Raw genomic sequence first — 18,971 nt, 5'->3', positions numbered from 1 at the left:
AGAATGTGGTTGATCGTTTCATAATTTTACGGATATAACTACAAAAATGAAACTCGTAATACTTTTCTCGTGTACTTTATTTCGGATATTTCGTACATTTTGTATATCGCATATATTCTGTATATTTTTAAACATTCTACCGGCGCATCAACATCTGCCTATTAACGATTAATGGTCAGAAAGATGCCATTATTGACTTAATCGTCTTAAGGATGACTGTAATCGTTCCAAAGACGCCAGTGAAAAAACGATACGAGTAACAGATTAGGATTCGAGAAGGGACAGTTATGAAAGTTGGAATTATTCAACGTCAAGATAGTTACTAGTCGAGATAGTTAGCAGTTCTGTATAATTCACTTTCAGTTAGTTATTAACGATGGCTGCTGACATTATGCTATCTCTTGATTCTTGATACATCCAAATCCAACCGATTATAAATTAGAAAGAATTACAGGAAAGATAAAACGTTGGTCACGCGAGGATTCTCCGAAATAAATAAATTCGAAGCGAGGGATTCGATAACACTACAAAAGTTAACGAGCAGCATAATCGTGAGCAGAATTTCGCTAGATTTTTACGGATACGATTTTCCTTAGTTCGCGACGTAAATCGCGTACTGTTAGCAACTTCTATCTGAACATAAGAATTCATTTCCTCTATCAGATAGATATTAGAGGAAACGAATGCAAGGCCCAATAATAGCGGTCGATGTTATCGCTTTAAAAGTAATTTTAATGTTTCCTACTGCTTGCATTGTGATGCTTGATAACGATAGCACCGTTCCCTTATTTCTACCGGTACAGTGGTATTAATTTTCGTCGCTGATAATCTAGACATTTCGATAATAATCCTTTTAACGTATATTTGGCTAAGCTGTTAAAGTAAGTTCTAAATGAACACGTTTTCGAATCATTAATCAAAGTCTTGAGAATCGAGTTTCATATCAGATGGAATAATTAATTGTTCGTTAGACAGTGATAATTAATCGTATCACTTTGAATGTGCCTTATAAAGAAGTTTTAATACTTCCTATAGCACGTATCGCGTCGACAGCTTGATAACGAGAACATTAACCCTTTGCTGTTGTATGTCCACTCCTATCTTGACGACAACTGCTCTCGTGCCTATTTTACTTTTAAGTGGACCTTTATAGAACGTTTAGAATGCCTGGAACTTTATAGAACACGGCTGTGATTCTGGTTACATTTACAAGTAACGCGGTGGCTTGTGATTTCTACGAAATACTTGTAATTAAATGTCGTGCAATTATTTGGTCGTCCGAAAAGTTTCTTTCGTTTTGTAAGGAAATAATGAATGCACAACATTTTTCGTTTTATATTATTTTATCGAATTACGTATGATCCATTTTGTTCTATCAAGATAAAGGTCGACAGATTAGGTTTCATGTTTGTATAAAGATGCGTTGTTGTAAAAGACGCGCCTGCAAAAGAAAGACACTTTTCGGACAACCTAATATTTCGTAACAGCGTTGATGAAATTTCAGAATATTTCGTATTTCGTATAACGCGTATGATAGATTCATAAAAAATATCTACGAGTGTTGGAATACTTTCGTAAGCCTGCGTATAATACATGTTCGTTTCTATCTTCTCGGCATATAGTATGATACAATAGGAATATGATAAGATAAGTCGTGGATATGTGTGATCGTGGTTGCACAACGTCTGCTATACGGGCGAGAAATCCTTCGTCTGATCACGGCTTACTTGCAATAATTCCGCATCCAGGGTAAAAGCATAAAGATTGTGCGGTGTACTCGTATAAAAAAAGTGCCAGGTGTCCGACAAACACAAACTAGTACACATACACAACAGAGTAAAGGATTCTTGAGACTAAAGGATTGGTTGGTAGAAGGTGTCTTAAGGATTTTACAGCTTAATTTATTAGCGAGTACACGTAATGTAAATCTTTAAATTTCGATAAATTTTCATATCCCAGATTGCTGTTTCGTACGAATAGAATATTTTCAAATAGAAGATTTATACTTCTATGGTAGTAAGTGCGTTGCTTAGCAACGAAAAGCTTGTAGTACGATACTTTCGGGAATTGTATGGAATATATCTGCATTATGAAAATTTGGAATCCTTCGGGTTTTAGAAAGGTAATTCGACCATCAAATTCACAGAGTTTAGTATTCGGTACGTCAAGTTCGTCCATCGAGGCTCAAGAGCTCCCTATACAATGTTAAACAAAGTTCTTAGCGTAAGTACTCTGGAAGTGGCGCAAAATGCATACTACCAAAATAGGGCAGTGATTAGCTCGAACAAAAAGCTTACTAATAACACGCGATCCGGTTATTATTTTCTAATTAGCTTAATGGTATAATCAATTCTCGCAGATTCGCCGATTAAATTTATTTTTAGAGAATGTTAAACGCTGGCAACGATTTCAACTGTTTTTAAATATCATTTATATTCTTCTCAAAGTGCAACGTCTTTAATTTGCATGCTATAAATAGCTTTCTGCTAATTTATTTATTATTTTACTAAAATAGCTTTAAATCGTCGTTCGGTTTACTCGAATTTCTATAAATATACGTATCAAATATAAAAGTTGAAGTTGTTGAAGTAGAAATTCATACCTGACAGTTTTGAGTAATTGCAGAGTTTACGTGTTAATCAACGTAAATGACAAAACGACGAAAAATTAAGTTTCTAATGATAATAAACCCTGAAATGGTACTAAACTCTATAAACGCTAGAGTAATTAATTTTCTTTCAGTCTTTATAATTATAACGACGATAGAACTAAAGCTGTGCCCTATTGAAACATCGAAAAATATACTGTTAATTAGTATCTGTTTTTGTATACCTTAAAAACATTCAACATTTTAACTCCTGTTTACATCATTTAACCCTTCGATTTCGCAGGTACACGTATTTTCATAGTTAGAGACTTTCCTTTTCAAGATTTCAAGTATAAAATAATTGTATCTCCGCGCAAAGTACAGACAGTTTTATTCATTTCCCCTTCACGAGCTCGTCGTTCGTACAAATTGTATTAATGACAATGGAGATGGGTTGAAGTGGAAAACAGCGGATCACGGATTTCAAACGAAGTGGAATGACCCGGCACTGGTGAATTAAATCGGTCGCACCGAGTGCTGGACCGTTTCTTGCAGATGATAACGTACTTGAAGAGGATAACGTACAAAAAGAAAGGAGTAGGAAAGTTAGGACCCGATTCCAAGTGCAAATATTTCGCATTACTAAACGCGACGTTCACGAATTGCGTTCTTAGTTTCCATCGTGGAAAGCGATTGCCTCCCCGAAGGGACAATATTACACTGTACGATTGAGCCCATTAACTTTCTTATTTGGACGATTTGTACGCGGAGGTCGATCAGAAGTGTGTTCTTGAAAGATCCATTTGTATTCGGGAATCAATAGTGCCGCTGCTTGGGTTCTAGTTTTTGCCTTTCAAAGCCCAGAAATCCCATATAATGTAATAGCTACTGTTCGAGCAGGTTACATCCATTTACCACAGAACGTTGATACGGAGTCAGTCAACCGGTCATTGTTCCTCGAGCCGTCTTCCAGTAGAACGCAATCGTGTTCCTACCAATTGTTGTTGAACCTCCAACTTCTTCGTGCTCGATGCACTTCGAACGATCGATTTTCATCGCATAGATACGACTAGCTTCGTTAGATCTGATCCTTCTATCGTTTGCTCTTTCTTTGGTATTAGTGAACGAATTGTATTTGGTTTTAGTGAACGAATATTTAATATACTTGAAAAACAGCGATTATAAGTAACGCGTGGAAAAATTAGACGATGATCAGTAGCGTAACTCGATATAACCAGGATTCCCACTTCTTGCACGGTTCAACTTGTATTATTAATAAAATTTCACAAGCTAGAAACTACGAGTTACCGATGTCGATGATCGATCATCGATAAGAAATTTAACAGCAAACAAATAACGTAACAAATAAGTTCTATAAGAGAATTTTACAAATTACAAATCGCCATGGTAGAAATTGTAGAAGCTGTCTGTGCAACTGAAGTCTACGTGTGTATAACTTACAACGTGTAATTTGTAAATTCGTCGACATTATTAGTTAGCGGTGTATTGTACGAAAGAGTCCGGATATGAATACAAAAAGATCACCGTATCATATCTAGTTTGCTCGAGCAAAAAAGAAAAAAAAAAGAAAAAGAAATTACTACGCTTCTTTCACGGTAATTTGACAAGCTGCTACTAAGTAGATGCATTGTCATAATCAAATTATCCTATACAGAAAAGCTGAAGTTCCGGCTAGAGTTATGACCGCAAGAACGTTGTCTTTTACGATTCATATTGTTTTATTCCGACAGGAACCAAGTTGCTTTGCAATTCAGCCAACAATGGATGCGCATAATAGAGCGATTATTACGAAAGGGATCGTTACATCGAACGAACCGAGCCGAGTCCAGTTCGTTCGTCTCGTAAGATTTCTGCGATGGAAACAACTAAACAGGCAGTTGGTTTTTCAAATTTCTGTAAAATCGTACTCGGTTATTTTTTCCCCGTTACGTGGAATTAACGATTGTCTTCTTCGCAACGACGGTGAATTTATATTTCGAACAATATGTTTTATATTATACCTGATGGTACCTGAAACGTAGCGATTTTGGAAACTAATTCGTCCGATGGTTGTGTTGCGAAAGCATCTGTTTCGTAAGAGACCTCGACCCCTTTTAGCCTAATATCTCTGACTGATAGGAAGAAGGGTGCGAGTTTGCCATTTCGGGGAAATAGAGAGCCACTTTTGCAGATTGAAAATCATGTTTCATACTTGGAGAAAAAGAGGTCGTGTCCAAATATCATTTTTCTCCCGATCGTGCGGTTTTTTCGTTTCTACCCGGTATCCCAATTTCGTCAACTTTTTTGCAAATTTAATATTCCCGCGTAAAAAAGGTTCGACTGGATCGGAACGATTTTACACAGGTGGTTAATGTTCCGTGCTTCTTTGGAATTAATGTTTACAGTAGCTTCTTCTTTATGGATTTACGCGATAACGGCTAAGAAGTTGGCTTTTGTTGGATTTTTACGTATTTCGGATAGTACTATGTTTTAGAAAAGTAAGTTTACTTAAAGTCTAACGTAGTTAACTGAAGTTTACATCTGCTTCAATCTTCAAAATTCCTTTTTCGAAGTTAAACTCTCTTTTCTTGAGCTCGCTTGTCCACTACCTCTTTCATATCTTTCAGTTTTTATTATGTTTTCAGGAACTTATTTATCGCTAAGAAAAACTGGTAAAGAACGTTCTTATAAGAAGTTTTCTTGTAAAGAATTCTTTCCAAAATATTCTGCAAGTTTTCTCTACTTGATACGTGTCTCTTTAGAAATTGTCAGCGGTTAAAAAATTCGAACAATATATCCGATTCGAAGTCCTCTTCTCAGACGTTTCATTCTCATAAATCCTTGCCACTTCCAGACATTCGATACTCCACCACTTACAAAATTACGTTCCACGAAATCTCAAATCTCACGCAATGCATTCATTTCTGCACATCGATGAAGTTTTTTTTCACAAAATAAATTGTTTCGTGGCGTTGCAACGTGGATGATGAAATATGTCATCGCAAAATTCTAAACTGCAACTCATTGCAAGCTCACGTTATACGATTTGCATATGTGAAATTTAAGAAACTGATTTTGGAAAATTGAATGTCAATTCTATATTCTAGTCAAAAAATTCGATCGGTCGAACATCGATCAGTTTATTTTCCGAATAACACGCGTCTCTCGCGAAAAGAAACGATCTCTAGTTTATTAGTTAATAAGTTGTAGTTACAACGTGCAGCATCTCTGAAATTTCTGTTTTTCTGTCAAACTCGAGATAAAATATACAAACGCATGAATCTTAACGTGTAATAAATCAACGTTGCATGCATCAGCTTGCTCGTCATATCCATCTTTTTGTTCAAATTATGTAACACAACCAGGAGAAGGAGTAAAAAAAAAAAACGGTGGCAGGATATCGTGTTGTTGTGTTAACAGCTGCCATAAATTCAGCGTAGAATCTTAAGAGAGGATCGCCAGGACGATGCAACGAGGCTGCGTACGCTTGCCAAAATAAGCCGTGTAGCGGTTGTTTATCCGCGGCGTGTAGTGGATGCATCGCGGCTTGCCATTACACTTTCGCATGCTTTTCACTTGAAAATTAAGATAATAAGGTGCAATTTGGCAGTCTCGCCGGTTGCGGGGTTGAAAGTTAAATCCTTTGCGAGGCAACTATGGACGTATATTATGCTAATCCGTCAATATAATCAGAAGCTGCCGCAATCCTGTGGTTGGCCCGGCTGCTTACGCTTCAACTCGCAAACGTAGCAACAGCTAGCATTTAATATAATCGGAGGAACGTTCTAGTTGCCTACCATTCAGAAAGGCTTCTGCCAATTGTACAGCAATAATCGCCGTTGTACGAGAACAGAATGGGGGTTATTCCGCGCAATTTACGCTATTAAGCTACTCGAAAGAATTAGTTTTCGGTATTCGTCTACTGTAATGTGTACAGGACTGGGTGTAATTCTGTTTTGGAGTTAAGGATAACAGTTACGTAATCAGTTGGTATACAGCGTTATTTTATGTATTAAGTCGTTTCACGAGCTTCTCTAAACGTATTATTCCTAAGCGTATTATTCCTCAAGGTATATCATCGTATATATTTTATCGACGTATTATCCTTCGTTTTTTATCCCATTTCCATTTAGGGGCTAATTTTTCTATCCTTAACTCATGAATTATCTTGCATATAAAATTTAGTTAACTTCTAGAAACTTCTGAAACTATTTTTGTTAGTTTACCTATTTTCATGTTTTTAAGTTTAATCTGCCGATTCTGTCATTTACATTATCAACTGTTGCTTTATTTCTTTATCGCTGTAACTGGTGTAATGAAATAAAATAGACCTACGATTTGTCTTTGTCTTCTCAAAACAATAGTAACGCTGTTAGTCAGAATGGTCTATTGCGGTTTAGAGATTATTTGAAATATATCGAGTTAAACACACGCAATAGAAAAAATAGTTAAACAATTCTGAGCGACCGAATGATATTAAATGTAAATTTATAATAATTGGATATTATAACAGCTGTGCTGTGTACCAATGGCAACCTTTGAAAGTCATAAATGAAATGTTTCGTTTGTTCTAGTAATTAGTCTGTGTGTTATTTCACGTTCTAGTATTATTCTTAACAATTTCTGCAGTTTCATTTCCGAAATATTGTAATAAAATTTCACTTCGTGCGTAGAATTGGTGCGAACGAACATAATTGCGTATATCAAGTTACTCGATATTTTTCCAGGATATAACGGAATTTTCCATTTCTTCTTTTCTCTTTTTTCTGCTTCAATACTTAAAGTGTATTTTAATCTCTCAATTTTTCCTTGAATCTTTCACTGCACTTACGTGTCCCTATTATCAGAAATTCCTATGCCGATCACAATACACAGGGAAGAGAAAATTGAGATCAGTGTCCATTTGCATGTAGTCTAATTTATAACGTCGTATAAAGGTTGCATTTGGGTCAGGACACATATCGTAAAGTCAGCCCCCAAGTTGGACGATATCGCGGATATGAATATTTTACAGAACCGAAATAGTACTCTGAAGTAGATCAGGGCTTTCATTTCATTAAGTATACAGGTGAATATTACTGGTCTAGAATCGCGCAATAATACTGCTTAATATTAAAAACAATATCCAAGAAATATATAACTAGATTCGAATGTATTTCGATAGTTTAACCCGTAACTGAATATCTTTTGGTAAACTGTACGTGTCTTAGAGGAATCTAAATATATTTATTTTATTATCACAGTCTACATAAGCGTTTTGAAAGCTCGAATATTTGAATATCTGCGAGCGCAAAAAAAATTTAACGAACACTGTAACCACGCATGCGACAGTGAGCATGCCACTTAGCAAGGATTAGGTCAGTTAAGAAGTCGCCTCGTTATAAACCGATGCTCGACGACTTCTTTGGGCCGCGAAAGTGACAAAAGGGCATAGTTCATGCCCCTCGAGTCTTCGAGATGATGCGCGCGCATCGATTTCCCCTCGATTCGAAGCGAAGAAGGTCAATGCTAGCCGGCGATCCGGCACTTTACGATCGACAGCTCTTCGTGCCACAAGCAGAAGGTGAAAATCATTGGATGAACCGATACGTTCGTTCCATCGCGAGGACTTCCGTGTTTGTAGAGCGAAGCGTCTCTTCTGCCCGTGATTCGGGTGTTGAAGGTAATGTTAACGCGAGTTAAGCCGTTGTGAAACGCAGAGGCACGACGTAATAGTCAAACGAACTATATATTATATTTTGGATTTTTGAAAAATCAAAATTATATCGAATTTTTATTGTAAATAGACTAGAATTCGTAGACATATTAGGTTGTCCGAAAAGTTTCTTTCGTTTCATAAGGTGATAATAGATGAACAACGATTTCTGTTTTATATTATTTTATTGTATTAGGTACGATCCATTTCGTTCTATTTCTATTATTATGTTCGTGTATAATTCAATAAACTAATATAAAACAAAAAAACATGTGCGTCTATTATTTCCTTATAAAACGAAAGAAACTTTTCGGACAACCTAATATTTTATGATAAACGAAGAATCGTAAAATATGTTTTCTTGAAGATATATTTTGAATATCGTGCATCGTCTTAGCATTTATACGGGAATTTGTATAATGGATACTGCGCTGTGTTTTAGATATTAGTAAATCAAACGCGTACCATAACGTACAAAGCGAGATATTCGTCGCCCAACGGACAACAAATCTTCGTGGAATACGAAGAATGACGCTGCCGATAACTCGTTACGTAATTCTCGCGCGTTCCAATAATTCTTCGTATAAGATTCGACATTGGAGTTTGTTGATCGCTATGCTTCGTTCTCCAGTGTTGTATTTCTTCCCAAGAATCGGTCATCTGTATTTCAACGAGCCAAACTCTTAGAACAATACTTGCTTTCCCGATTTTCGCCCGAGTAGTCCGAGCGTTGCGACGAAAGTCAGGTTACCTGGTTCTCGTCTGTGAGTTCAGATGCCGTGATTCCGCAAAATTCCGGCTGCGAATCGTACAGACGTTGCGTACAGTTTCTCGAATCACAGCGTGCGAAAATCAACGAGAGTAAGACGTAATCGTACGTTTAATTATAACGTAGGATCGTACTACTATTAGTTTATTTAATTTAGATTAAACGGGTGTTGGTTAACCCCTTAACCTACGATTTACGTTCGAGAATTTTGGGCCGAGAACGTAAACAAGCTATTATATATTATATTGCATATTATATTTGGCTCGATCATCGTACTACGGGCTATGCCCGTAATATTTACATTTGACCCGATCATCGTACTACGGGCTGTGCCCGTAATTGTAGGTTAAGGAGTTAAACAGGAAACTATGGTTGTTTAACGTGTACTAAATACAATAAAGTACTATAATTAAGACAACTAAATAGTTAATTTGCAACTCTCGTCACCACGGTTTCAACGCTCTCTCTCACGCGGACTGCACTCTCTCGACAACGCAGTTCGCACTCTCTGACTTCTCAACTAACATTGACTGTTAATTCGTCTTTCTCCCTTAGCATCCCTTTGTTTTTTCTCTTAGCTCCAAAACGAACGTGTTCCGCAACCGCTAGTGGCCAGGATCACGTAGGCCTTTTCCGCGTAACTATTCGATCGAAGTACCGACGATACATTGTTGGGCCTGTCGATACTTTGGCTTTCTCGCGATATTGTTTATGGTTCGCCCGGTATCTCTTAGGCCTTTCATCCACGATACTACAATAACGTAGGTAAAAATTCTCGACGCAGACCCGACTGCGATCGTCACCGATTACGAGTATCTGTATCTGACTTGTTTGGGAATACACGTTATTGTTAATTATATATATACAGTCTGGCTTTTTCGAACATCAACATCAACATTCGGAGGCACGAATCTATACGAGCTGGGTATTCTGCTTGCTTAGTAACATCAAATCTACGTTGAAAGAAGAAAATCTTCTCTTCTTCTGAAATTATGATTTTTATTATTCTTGACGTGCCTGAGCAGTAAATAACAGTATTTAAAGCCGATTAAAAAATAATAATATTTCAACCCAAGACTGAGAAATTAATCGTTCCTCGTTTTATTTATACTTTATATTTATATTTTATTTATATTTTAATTATACGTTTGTAATAATTTTAAATCTGTTTAGTTAGAACCGCATTCTAATATTTAAAATTCTTTCTGTTGCAGGTAAGAGGCTTCTAAAATTAAGATTTTGTCTACCCGGCGAATACTTAAAACTCTGGACGTTCGTTCTGGTAAGCAAAGTTATTAAAACTCATTAGTCGATGAACTCAATTGTAAATTCAACTAGTAGAAGTTCTTATTTTACTTGATCGTAAATTTATATTAGGTCGTCCGAAAAGTTTCTTTCGTTTTATAAAGAAATAGCGGATGCACAACATTTTTCGTTTTATATTATTTTATCGAATTACGTATGATCCATTTTCTTCTATCAAGATAAAGATTACAACGTTCGACAGATTAGGTTTCATGTTTGTATAAAGATGAGTCGTTGTAAAAGACGTGTCTGTAAAAGAAAGACACTTTTCGAACAACTTAATATTTAATATTCGCTTTACTGTACATTTATATGAAGCTTACACATATATTCAAAATCACCATCGATTCATACCCTTAAAAATCTGGTTACGCCCTAAAATCGAACGATGACTGATCGGTGTAAGCTGATTACGTTACGTAAAACATTGGAAGCATGATGAACGCACTTGCTTAGGTTATCAACATTGCGTGAAATATGTATTTATACAGCGCTCGTGCGTTTACATCCTTTGATACTTACGCGAAATCGTGTTTGCGTTAGAAATATTGCAGGAGCTATAACCGATTAGCATTATCGATTCGAAACAAATCTGCTTGCCGAGAAAATACGGGCGAGCTTGCTTGCTCTTGATCGGATACCACCGGGTAAATGCTTTGCCATTTTGTACTGGTTACATCACTTTTAACCTCCTCTATTTGTGGCTTTATCTTCTGCAAACATTTTGTACATTTCCCTTATTCTCTTCTCGACGCGTCCTTCTTTTTAAAATAGGTCAAATTTAATTTTTCACTGGAAGTTTAAAATTTACGAGGATGTACGCTTCTATAAATCACTGTTGTTAGCTCTATTAAATGGTAATAGTTCGAAAAGAACGATTAGAAAGTAATTTTGCATTCGTCGTACTAATCGATATTCTTTGGTCCGCTTGATCGTTTTTAGGAAACTGATACATTCTATTTATAAGCTCGAAATGAAGACAGATTTCTATACTCAAGATAAAACGCTTTGAGAAATATCGCAAAAATATGTAGGTTAATCCCTGAAAAGTCTCCGCGATTTTACGTTAGATAGTAACAAAAGCACAGAAAGTAAAATGATATATTTCCAGATATCTATTTCACCTACTTTCCCAACCGATTTTAAAAATCTTCTTAACGTCTCGAAAGATACTCTCGAGTTTCCGTTCTAAACAGAAAGAGTACGTTTTGATCTACGGAAATTTCGCTTTATTCATTTTCGTCATAAATGGAACGCACTCCGCTTTCGATATTCTCGATTTAATCGGGTATCGAGGCTCGTATTGTCATGGGAACGCGACACGAGGATTTTTTCTTTTTTCATGGAAACATAGTCGAGCGTCAGACATAATCAGGGAGTATTTGGCTTAGGTATCGAATGGTAAGCGGGGTGCTTGGTCCCTGAAGAATCCGCTATAACGGCGGCAGAGTCGATTCCGCTCAAGAGCCATACATTCGTATATTTATAGTTGGATTTGCCTTGGATATCGTCGACTAGAGACCAACGTCTCTGACATCGAAGAGAGGTTACGACGTCTGCCCGTAAGCTGGATATTGTCGCTTGTAATTCCAGCTTGAGCAATATGCAACCGCGTTCGATTAACCCCGGAGCGCTTAACACCCCTAATTTCGTGGGTGCTTACCCTAAAGCATTTAATCAAAGGAAGTTAAGGAAGGTAATCGGTGTGACGAAGGTTTAAGACATTAGGGTTCAGTGGAATCTCGTTTATTCGCACTGAGTTAATTCTCAGATACATGCCATAAGTACATATTTTGAAAGCTGGTTCGCTTCGATCGAAAAGTTGGTATTCTCGTTACAGTGGCTTACGACAGTATTTGAACATTTACTATAAAAGATCGTCGTGATTTATGGTATAGTTTGAAACAAATCCGAAAATGTATATAGATGCAAAATATTTATTACAAACATATATGTAGTTACGTGATATTAGTGAAACTTAACAAGCTACAAATTACAAGTTACCGATATTAATAAACATAAACATCCCTGCACAGAGATAACAAGTTCAATAATTCCGCAAGGAAATTGTTAAGGAGAAGTTTATGATCTACACCTTGTAAATTGTTAATTTACTAATATTACTAATTGCTAAATTATTGCGTAGGATGTCTTAATTTTATTATTAATCTTAGTCTCAGCAATATCCGAATTAATAAGAGCTGAGAGAGATGCTAGTAAACTGTCGAAACTACCCAGTTATTCGAACTATTTCGTCTTCGAATATGTTTGAATAAACGAGGTTTTCCTGCATTTTTATCAGCGGAGTTTCTTTTCCCTCTCTCCTTTTTTTTTTTTTTTTTTTTTTTGTACGAACATCAACTCATGAAACAAGCGAAATTGTGGGAGGTGTAAAGCACGGGATTTCTTTTCTCGTAAATCGCGTCTTGAGCCTTGTTAGACTCGAAAAGGTAGCTGCCGTCATCGTTGCGTGGTATAAATAAGCTCTTTGATTATTTCTCGTGTGTATATCAGCATATACGCAGCCAGCTAATGGAGCAAAAGCAAACGTAGACATCTATATGCGAAATCAACTCGAAGAGAGTTTTAAACGCTAATAGAAAAGACAGGAAAATACGAGATTTTTCAAGTTTGGCTTGATGATCTGTTAAACGATATCGAAACGATTATTTTCTGATTATCTTTCTTATCGAGTATTGTGGAGTTTTTTATAATAAGAATCTTGATGGAATTATCCTGATTAAGAATCTATCATACGTCGTGCGAATGGTATTTCTAATCTAGAAAAAAAAGTGGGAAAATAATTTGACACATTTCTTACTTATTTCGATATCTAATTTAACCTTACAAGGGTCTAATTTTTGTTTAGTCTATGAGAAAAATAGCTCTGTTTGTTAATTATTATAAATACTTGTTTTTGTAAAGAATATGTAATATATTAGGTCGTCCGAAAAGTTTCTTTCCTTTTATAAGGAAATAATGGATGCACAATATTTTCCGTTTTATATTATTTTGTCGAATTACGTATGATCCATTTTGTTCTATCAAAATAAAGATCACAACGTTCGACGAACTAGATTTCATGTTTGTATGCGTCGTTGTAAAAGACGGGTCTGTGAAAGAAAGACACTTTTCGGACAACCTAATACTAAACTTTGAAACTAGTTTTGCCAGAAACAAATATATTTGTCATTTAATTAATAAATTATCAAAGTACAATGTTGTGTATACATAGCATGGAGCATGAAAGGGGTTAACGTAATCGATTAAAATATTTCACAAGTATCTTGAACATTATTAGGAATAAAGGAAAAAGCTTTAGCGTTTAAACTTAAAATTCCACGAAATTGTTCTCTGTGTTGATTTAAGAATGTCAGTTAATTTCGGTAGCTCGGCGCGAAACAATTAACGCATTGAATTAAAACACTCTGAACATTTATTATAAATGTAACTGATAACAATAACGTTTGCAATGGTAATATTTATTTTATTCGAGCGCCGGAAATATGCAAACGCAGCTGCATTTTGGTAATAATACACAAACAGTCGGAATATTTAAATACTAATGCCCGAATCGTTAGTATCGAATTATCACTCGTATAATTTCGACTCTGTCGTTATTGCGCAATCAACGTCGCGTTGATAGGAAAGTATTTCCACGTTCATCGGACTGGTGTGCACTTTTCAGTTGCTCGACTTTAATATTTCACCGTTCGATGAAACGATTTTGATATTGATTCGCTTTCAAACACGAAGAAGCTTCTTGCGAAGCGTTTTAAAACATTGTCGGATCCAGGCGCGCACGATGTGAGCATAAAACGCCGAGCATCAACGTGCAATGTTAAGGGATCAACGTCAATCTACGTCGTTGGATAAGAGATGCAGCTCAAACTTCATTGTTTTCAAACAACGTCGGGAGTTCTATACTTGGGATTTAGATCCGAAAAAGTTTCTTTTTTAGTATTCATCGAGTTAATTACAATGTGTTTTCTTAGAACAGAGAACCTTTTATTGCCAAGGCATAAGATACAAGTCGAAAAAATACGTATGAAATATTTTGCTTCTATTTGTGAAGTTTATTTAAAAATTTTGTTGGTGAAGTCAACGATAAATTTCATTTCACTGGAATGTATCTATGCAATTTGTATAGTGTCTAATGATTTATATTTATTTCTTAGTCACAGCACCGCTCAAACTTGCCAATTTGAGTAAGACAATGCTGTTGTGTTTTTTCGTGCCAAATTTCTTAATTCGTGCGAAAAATATGCCTCGACCGGCGCCAAAAATTTCGAAATAAACAAGTCATCGAACGATATGAGCGAAGCCTTTGATCGACGAGGATTACATATTCGATTAGTGGATTATGAAACTCTTATTAATTATATGGCTTACATACATATGTATAATTATAGTTGGGTAAAATTAATCCTAATTATATAGAATTCGTTCTCATTTATCACACGGGATACTTAAAAAATCTTTTCAAGGGTTTCGAGGATATTGTACCTTGAAAGCGACGATACGATTTTCTTAACGAATTCCTAGAATTTAAAGACTGTGAGAATAATATAGTCTTCGCGTGCCAAAAGTCAGAATACATGTGATGTGATCGTTTGGCGATTTCGTCTTAACAACAAAGTCTTTCATAACTTTCAGGTTGATGACAATTTATGCATCTGTTGACTCAGACAAACACATACACACATATATATATATTTAGTTACGAAGCGTTCAGAAAACATAAAGTGGGTCGCCTAAAATTACAACATAGTAGAAGTAGTCTTCTTGTGCCTTAAGGTCAATATCTTTTATTCTATAGACCACAAAATTTTGTTTTCAGTTTTATGTTTCTTAAAAGAAGAAACCTTATTTCAGGATCGTTTATTCCCCGTGGTTGATCGAATGTTGTGATCGTTCGGGGTTGGTTGGTCGTTTGTACGTGATGCGTCCGGTTGATACAAACTAACTAGTTCGAGGGACCACCCACCGCTGTGGGAAATAATTATTGGAACGATTGCTAAGGTCTAAAGATGTCAAGTAAACTAGCGACGACGAGAACCAACTACACGACACATGTAATTTAGTTTAGCTATGACAGATGACGACTAGGTATGACAAGAACTCGGTGATGAGTAACGACTAAGGATGACAACCAGCAACTAGCGACTTATTTCTGAAGGACGACCAACTCTTAGTCACCTCCTTTCAGTGCGACTGTAGCGCGATATACCCTTAAACGGAGATAAAGGAACTGGTCTCTGTTGGACGGCGCTTGGCAACAGGGTAACTCCGCCAGATCAAAAGTGGGCATTACAAAGTATCGCGAGTCTTTAGACCCGATATCTGAATTCCAGAAGATCCTTTGTGGTGCTTTACTAGCAAGGAAATGAACAATGACCGACCTCCAACAAACGAATTTTCACCAAGTGTCGGCCTGCTAAGGAAATTTGCTGAATGGCGAACGAAAAATACACGAAGCTGTGCTGTACCGTAAAGTCATCTCATTACATGTTCCAAGACAGATACTGTCATCTCTACTAACAAGGTGTCTCATCCTTAATTCAGAGAAACTCATCGTACCATTTGTTTTTCAAATTGCACTCTATCGTTTCAATTTCAACTACATCCCGGTAAAACTCATTTCTCAAGATCAGCTTCGATGATTCTACGAAGCATATATAGCATATACGACATTTTTATTTTATTTGCCAATTGCTGTTTGAAGTAAGCTATATATTTTGTTGAACGCAACCGAAACATAGAATTGCCCACTTTCTTGATTCTCGCCCACACCTGTCTACCTGAAGCGCACAGTGCAAACACGAATAGCAGAAATATGAAAAGGCAAAAAGAAGAAGACGGGGAAGAGCGAAACAGGAAGGACAGAAACGAAAAGTAAAAAAAAAAATCAGTTGGAAGCACGTGGTCTTTGAGAGATCACAGAGCGAGATTCAACAGCGTTAAAAGGGCTCTCCAGGCTCTTTTTCGAAAGAGGGAATAGAGGCTCGTTTCGGGTTACTCGGCAGACGCCACGAAAACAACACGCACGTCGCTCGAAGGTGGCGCGCACGCGTGTACAAGCATGCAGCCGGGCGCAGCGAAGATTTGGAGCGGCGCCAATGCCTCTCTGACGCTGCATCTGCATTTCGCAGATGTGAAAATAGCACCGGCACCGCTAATTCGTATCTGCATATTCGAGGCTTCTCTTCTCGCGGCGCGGTGGCCGCGAGCGTGCGCGCGAGAGCATCTGTTCGTACGCTCGCTACGCCTGGCATTTCCCTAATTTCCAAATGGAATGACGTAACACGCGCAATACCGACCACGAAAATTCGATTTTCCTTTTTTTTTCTCTCCGCCTTTCTACATTTTTCCCTTTTTTTTCTGCTTCGTTTTTGCCCCTCGTATTTCATTTCTTCTCTCCCTATGGCAGTTTTTACGATATCGAGCGTATCCCAGGTTTCGTCCTGTCCAGTACGGCATAACGGGTTATAGGTAACTTTATTGCACGCTCGTCCGACTTGGTTTCGCCGTGAGAGCCACCCCGCGCGTTTAATTGAAGCCACGATACGTGAATCGCGTTCTATTGGATTCACAATGCGCGTCTAAATTAGACGCTCGTGGGCTATGCGCACGATTTGAATTATAATACCCGGATCGGTGAATGGATGGGTTCCTGGAGAGCTTGCCGAGCCCTGCACTCTGGCAGGAATTCATCGAGCGCACGTGCTTCAGTTCGTTTTTTCTTTCTTTCCTCTCTTCCCTTTTCTCTTCTTTCCTTTTTTTCACCTCGTTGTTGCTTTCTTTCCGCTACCGCCTCTCATCGTTTCACAGCGGCTCGATCGAATTCGATTCGAAAGGGAATTCCTTGAATTTGAACCTTTTTTTTTTTTCGTGCAACGGAAGAGCTCGGAATTGTTGCGAGATTCGTGGTTAATGATTACGCAGCGTTTTGATGCGATCGAACGATACTCCGGATGAATATCACATTTGATATAGTGCAGATGCTGGTATGGCGGATATGAAAGCTTCCAACGAGTTCCTGGAAGCTTGTCTGTACAGAAATTCTTGTTTGCGCTTTTAAAAAGAATTATGACGTCCAATTTCAATAGCTTCTCCCACTCGTCAAACCAACATTTTCAAATCATACGTTCGTATTTATATTATTCGTAATTATACTTACAATCCATGTATTATTATATTCATATTAGAACTATTAGAGTAAGTTTCTAGAACTTCGTAAGTTTACGATAAGATGTATTTTCAGGGATTTGAACGATATCTTTAATTTATCTTATAATTGAAAAATGAAGTTCGTGCGTGTGAATTTGAAGATAAAGAATTCGTCAAATAACAAAGTAATTCTGTCAAAGTTTCACGATTTGTTTCTCGAAAAGCAATTCAATCGCGTTATAAAATACAGTTGTATCTAACTGTAACGATTGCAAAGAATAAAACCAATGATTTTGATGTATACGTAATCTTGGAAATAAAGACTCATCTTGTAAAAACTAAGCAAATGTCTACTTACTACGAATATATAATATTACCACGAAATAGTATACTACAAAATTTCGAAAAAACGTTGTCTCGTAAGGGATCTGAAAGTTTGATACTAATTTTACGCCAAACGTCGACCTCCCGACAGAATATCCTGTTTTAAGCTGAAGTAGCTTACTGTTAGTGTCAGCAAATTTGCGTCATAGTAAAAGGGACGGGAACTAATCCCGGTGGTAAAGTTTCTGTCGGTTCTGTGAAACGTTCCGCGAATTTTACGCGGGAAATGGACCGATCGTCGCGGTCGACCCTCGCTCATAACTCGTCCTCTATAGCTCTTGATTGACTTCCTTCTGTGACATCGGGAAAGTGGCCTGCGCTTCTCTCGCAAGACATCGAGGAAGCGGTTCGTAGCACTCGCGGACGAGGGAAGGGAAGCGGTTTATGTCAGCATTGGGCAATTAGGCAAGATGCTCCTCCATTCGCCCCTTCATCTCGTTCGAAGCAGACGACCACAGGAAGGTGGCTTCTGTTGAGAGCAACCAATCTCGTTTGGAGAGTGAAGTGCACCGACTGGGATTCTTTCTTCAGAAGAGGACGCGCCCCTTCTTTCTCGCGAAAGATCGTTAAACGTCCTCTCGTCTCCTTCTCTTTGAACTCTGTTCAAGGGTAAGGACCCTATACCGTGATGTTTGGCAATTCGTTAATAATTAATGGGGCAATGTGTCCTTTTTGAGAAACGTGACCCAAATCGTTAGAGTTGATACCTAAATTTATGAGAGAACGTCTTTTATTCATCGGAGCTAGACGATACACACGTACACGTTTGGTGTATTTTGAAATTTTGTATTTTTCATGGAGAAATTTTGTTTTGGAATTGTAAATGCGTTATTGTAAAATATTGATAGGAGCAAACCTTTTTTGATCTCGCGTTGCATCGAAAAATTGCGTGTTCTGAATTGGAGTTGCATCGGTGCTCGAGTCGATTCGTAAATCTGCGAGAAGTGTCTTTTATTCGTTCGGAATTTATTTCTGATATATTTCGTCTATTTTGCGATAGAATCTTTGACGAAGGAATACTTTGGAACTTGCATGATTGTAACATATTCATAAAAAGTAAT

At 37.2% G+C, this 18,971-nt stretch overlaps 1 protein-coding gene across 15 annotated transcripts in view; it reads left to right on the top strand.

The window, feature by feature from the left end:
* The window catches only part of nrm (neuromusculin), a 433,949-nt gene that overhangs the window by 162,886 nt on the left and 252,092 nt on the right, over positions 1-18,971 (top strand). The window contains exon 1 of one of the 15 annotated variants that reach the window (XM_069109814.1): positions 8,133-8,249. The exons of the other annotated variants lie outside the window; for them this stretch is intronic. Coding sequence (XP_068965915.1) covers positions 8,165-8,249 — 85 coding nt within the window. The 5' untranslated portion in view covers positions 8,133-8,164. Of the gene's footprint in view, positions 1-8,132; positions 8,250-18,971 lie in introns of those variants that run through there. 15 annotated transcript variants of the gene reach the window in all.

The sequence above is a fragment of the Bombus flavifrons genome, chromosome 3 (assembly GCF_040668555.2).
Source record: "Bombus flavifrons isolate JBK064 chromosome 3, iyBomFlav1_principal, whole genome shotgun sequence".
NCBI classification, from domain to species: domain Eukaryota; kingdom Metazoa; phylum Arthropoda; class Insecta; order Hymenoptera; family Apidae; genus Bombus; species Bombus flavifrons.
The sequence above is the reverse complement of the archived record's forward strand: the minus strand, read 5'-3'. Positions and strand labels throughout refer to the sequence as shown.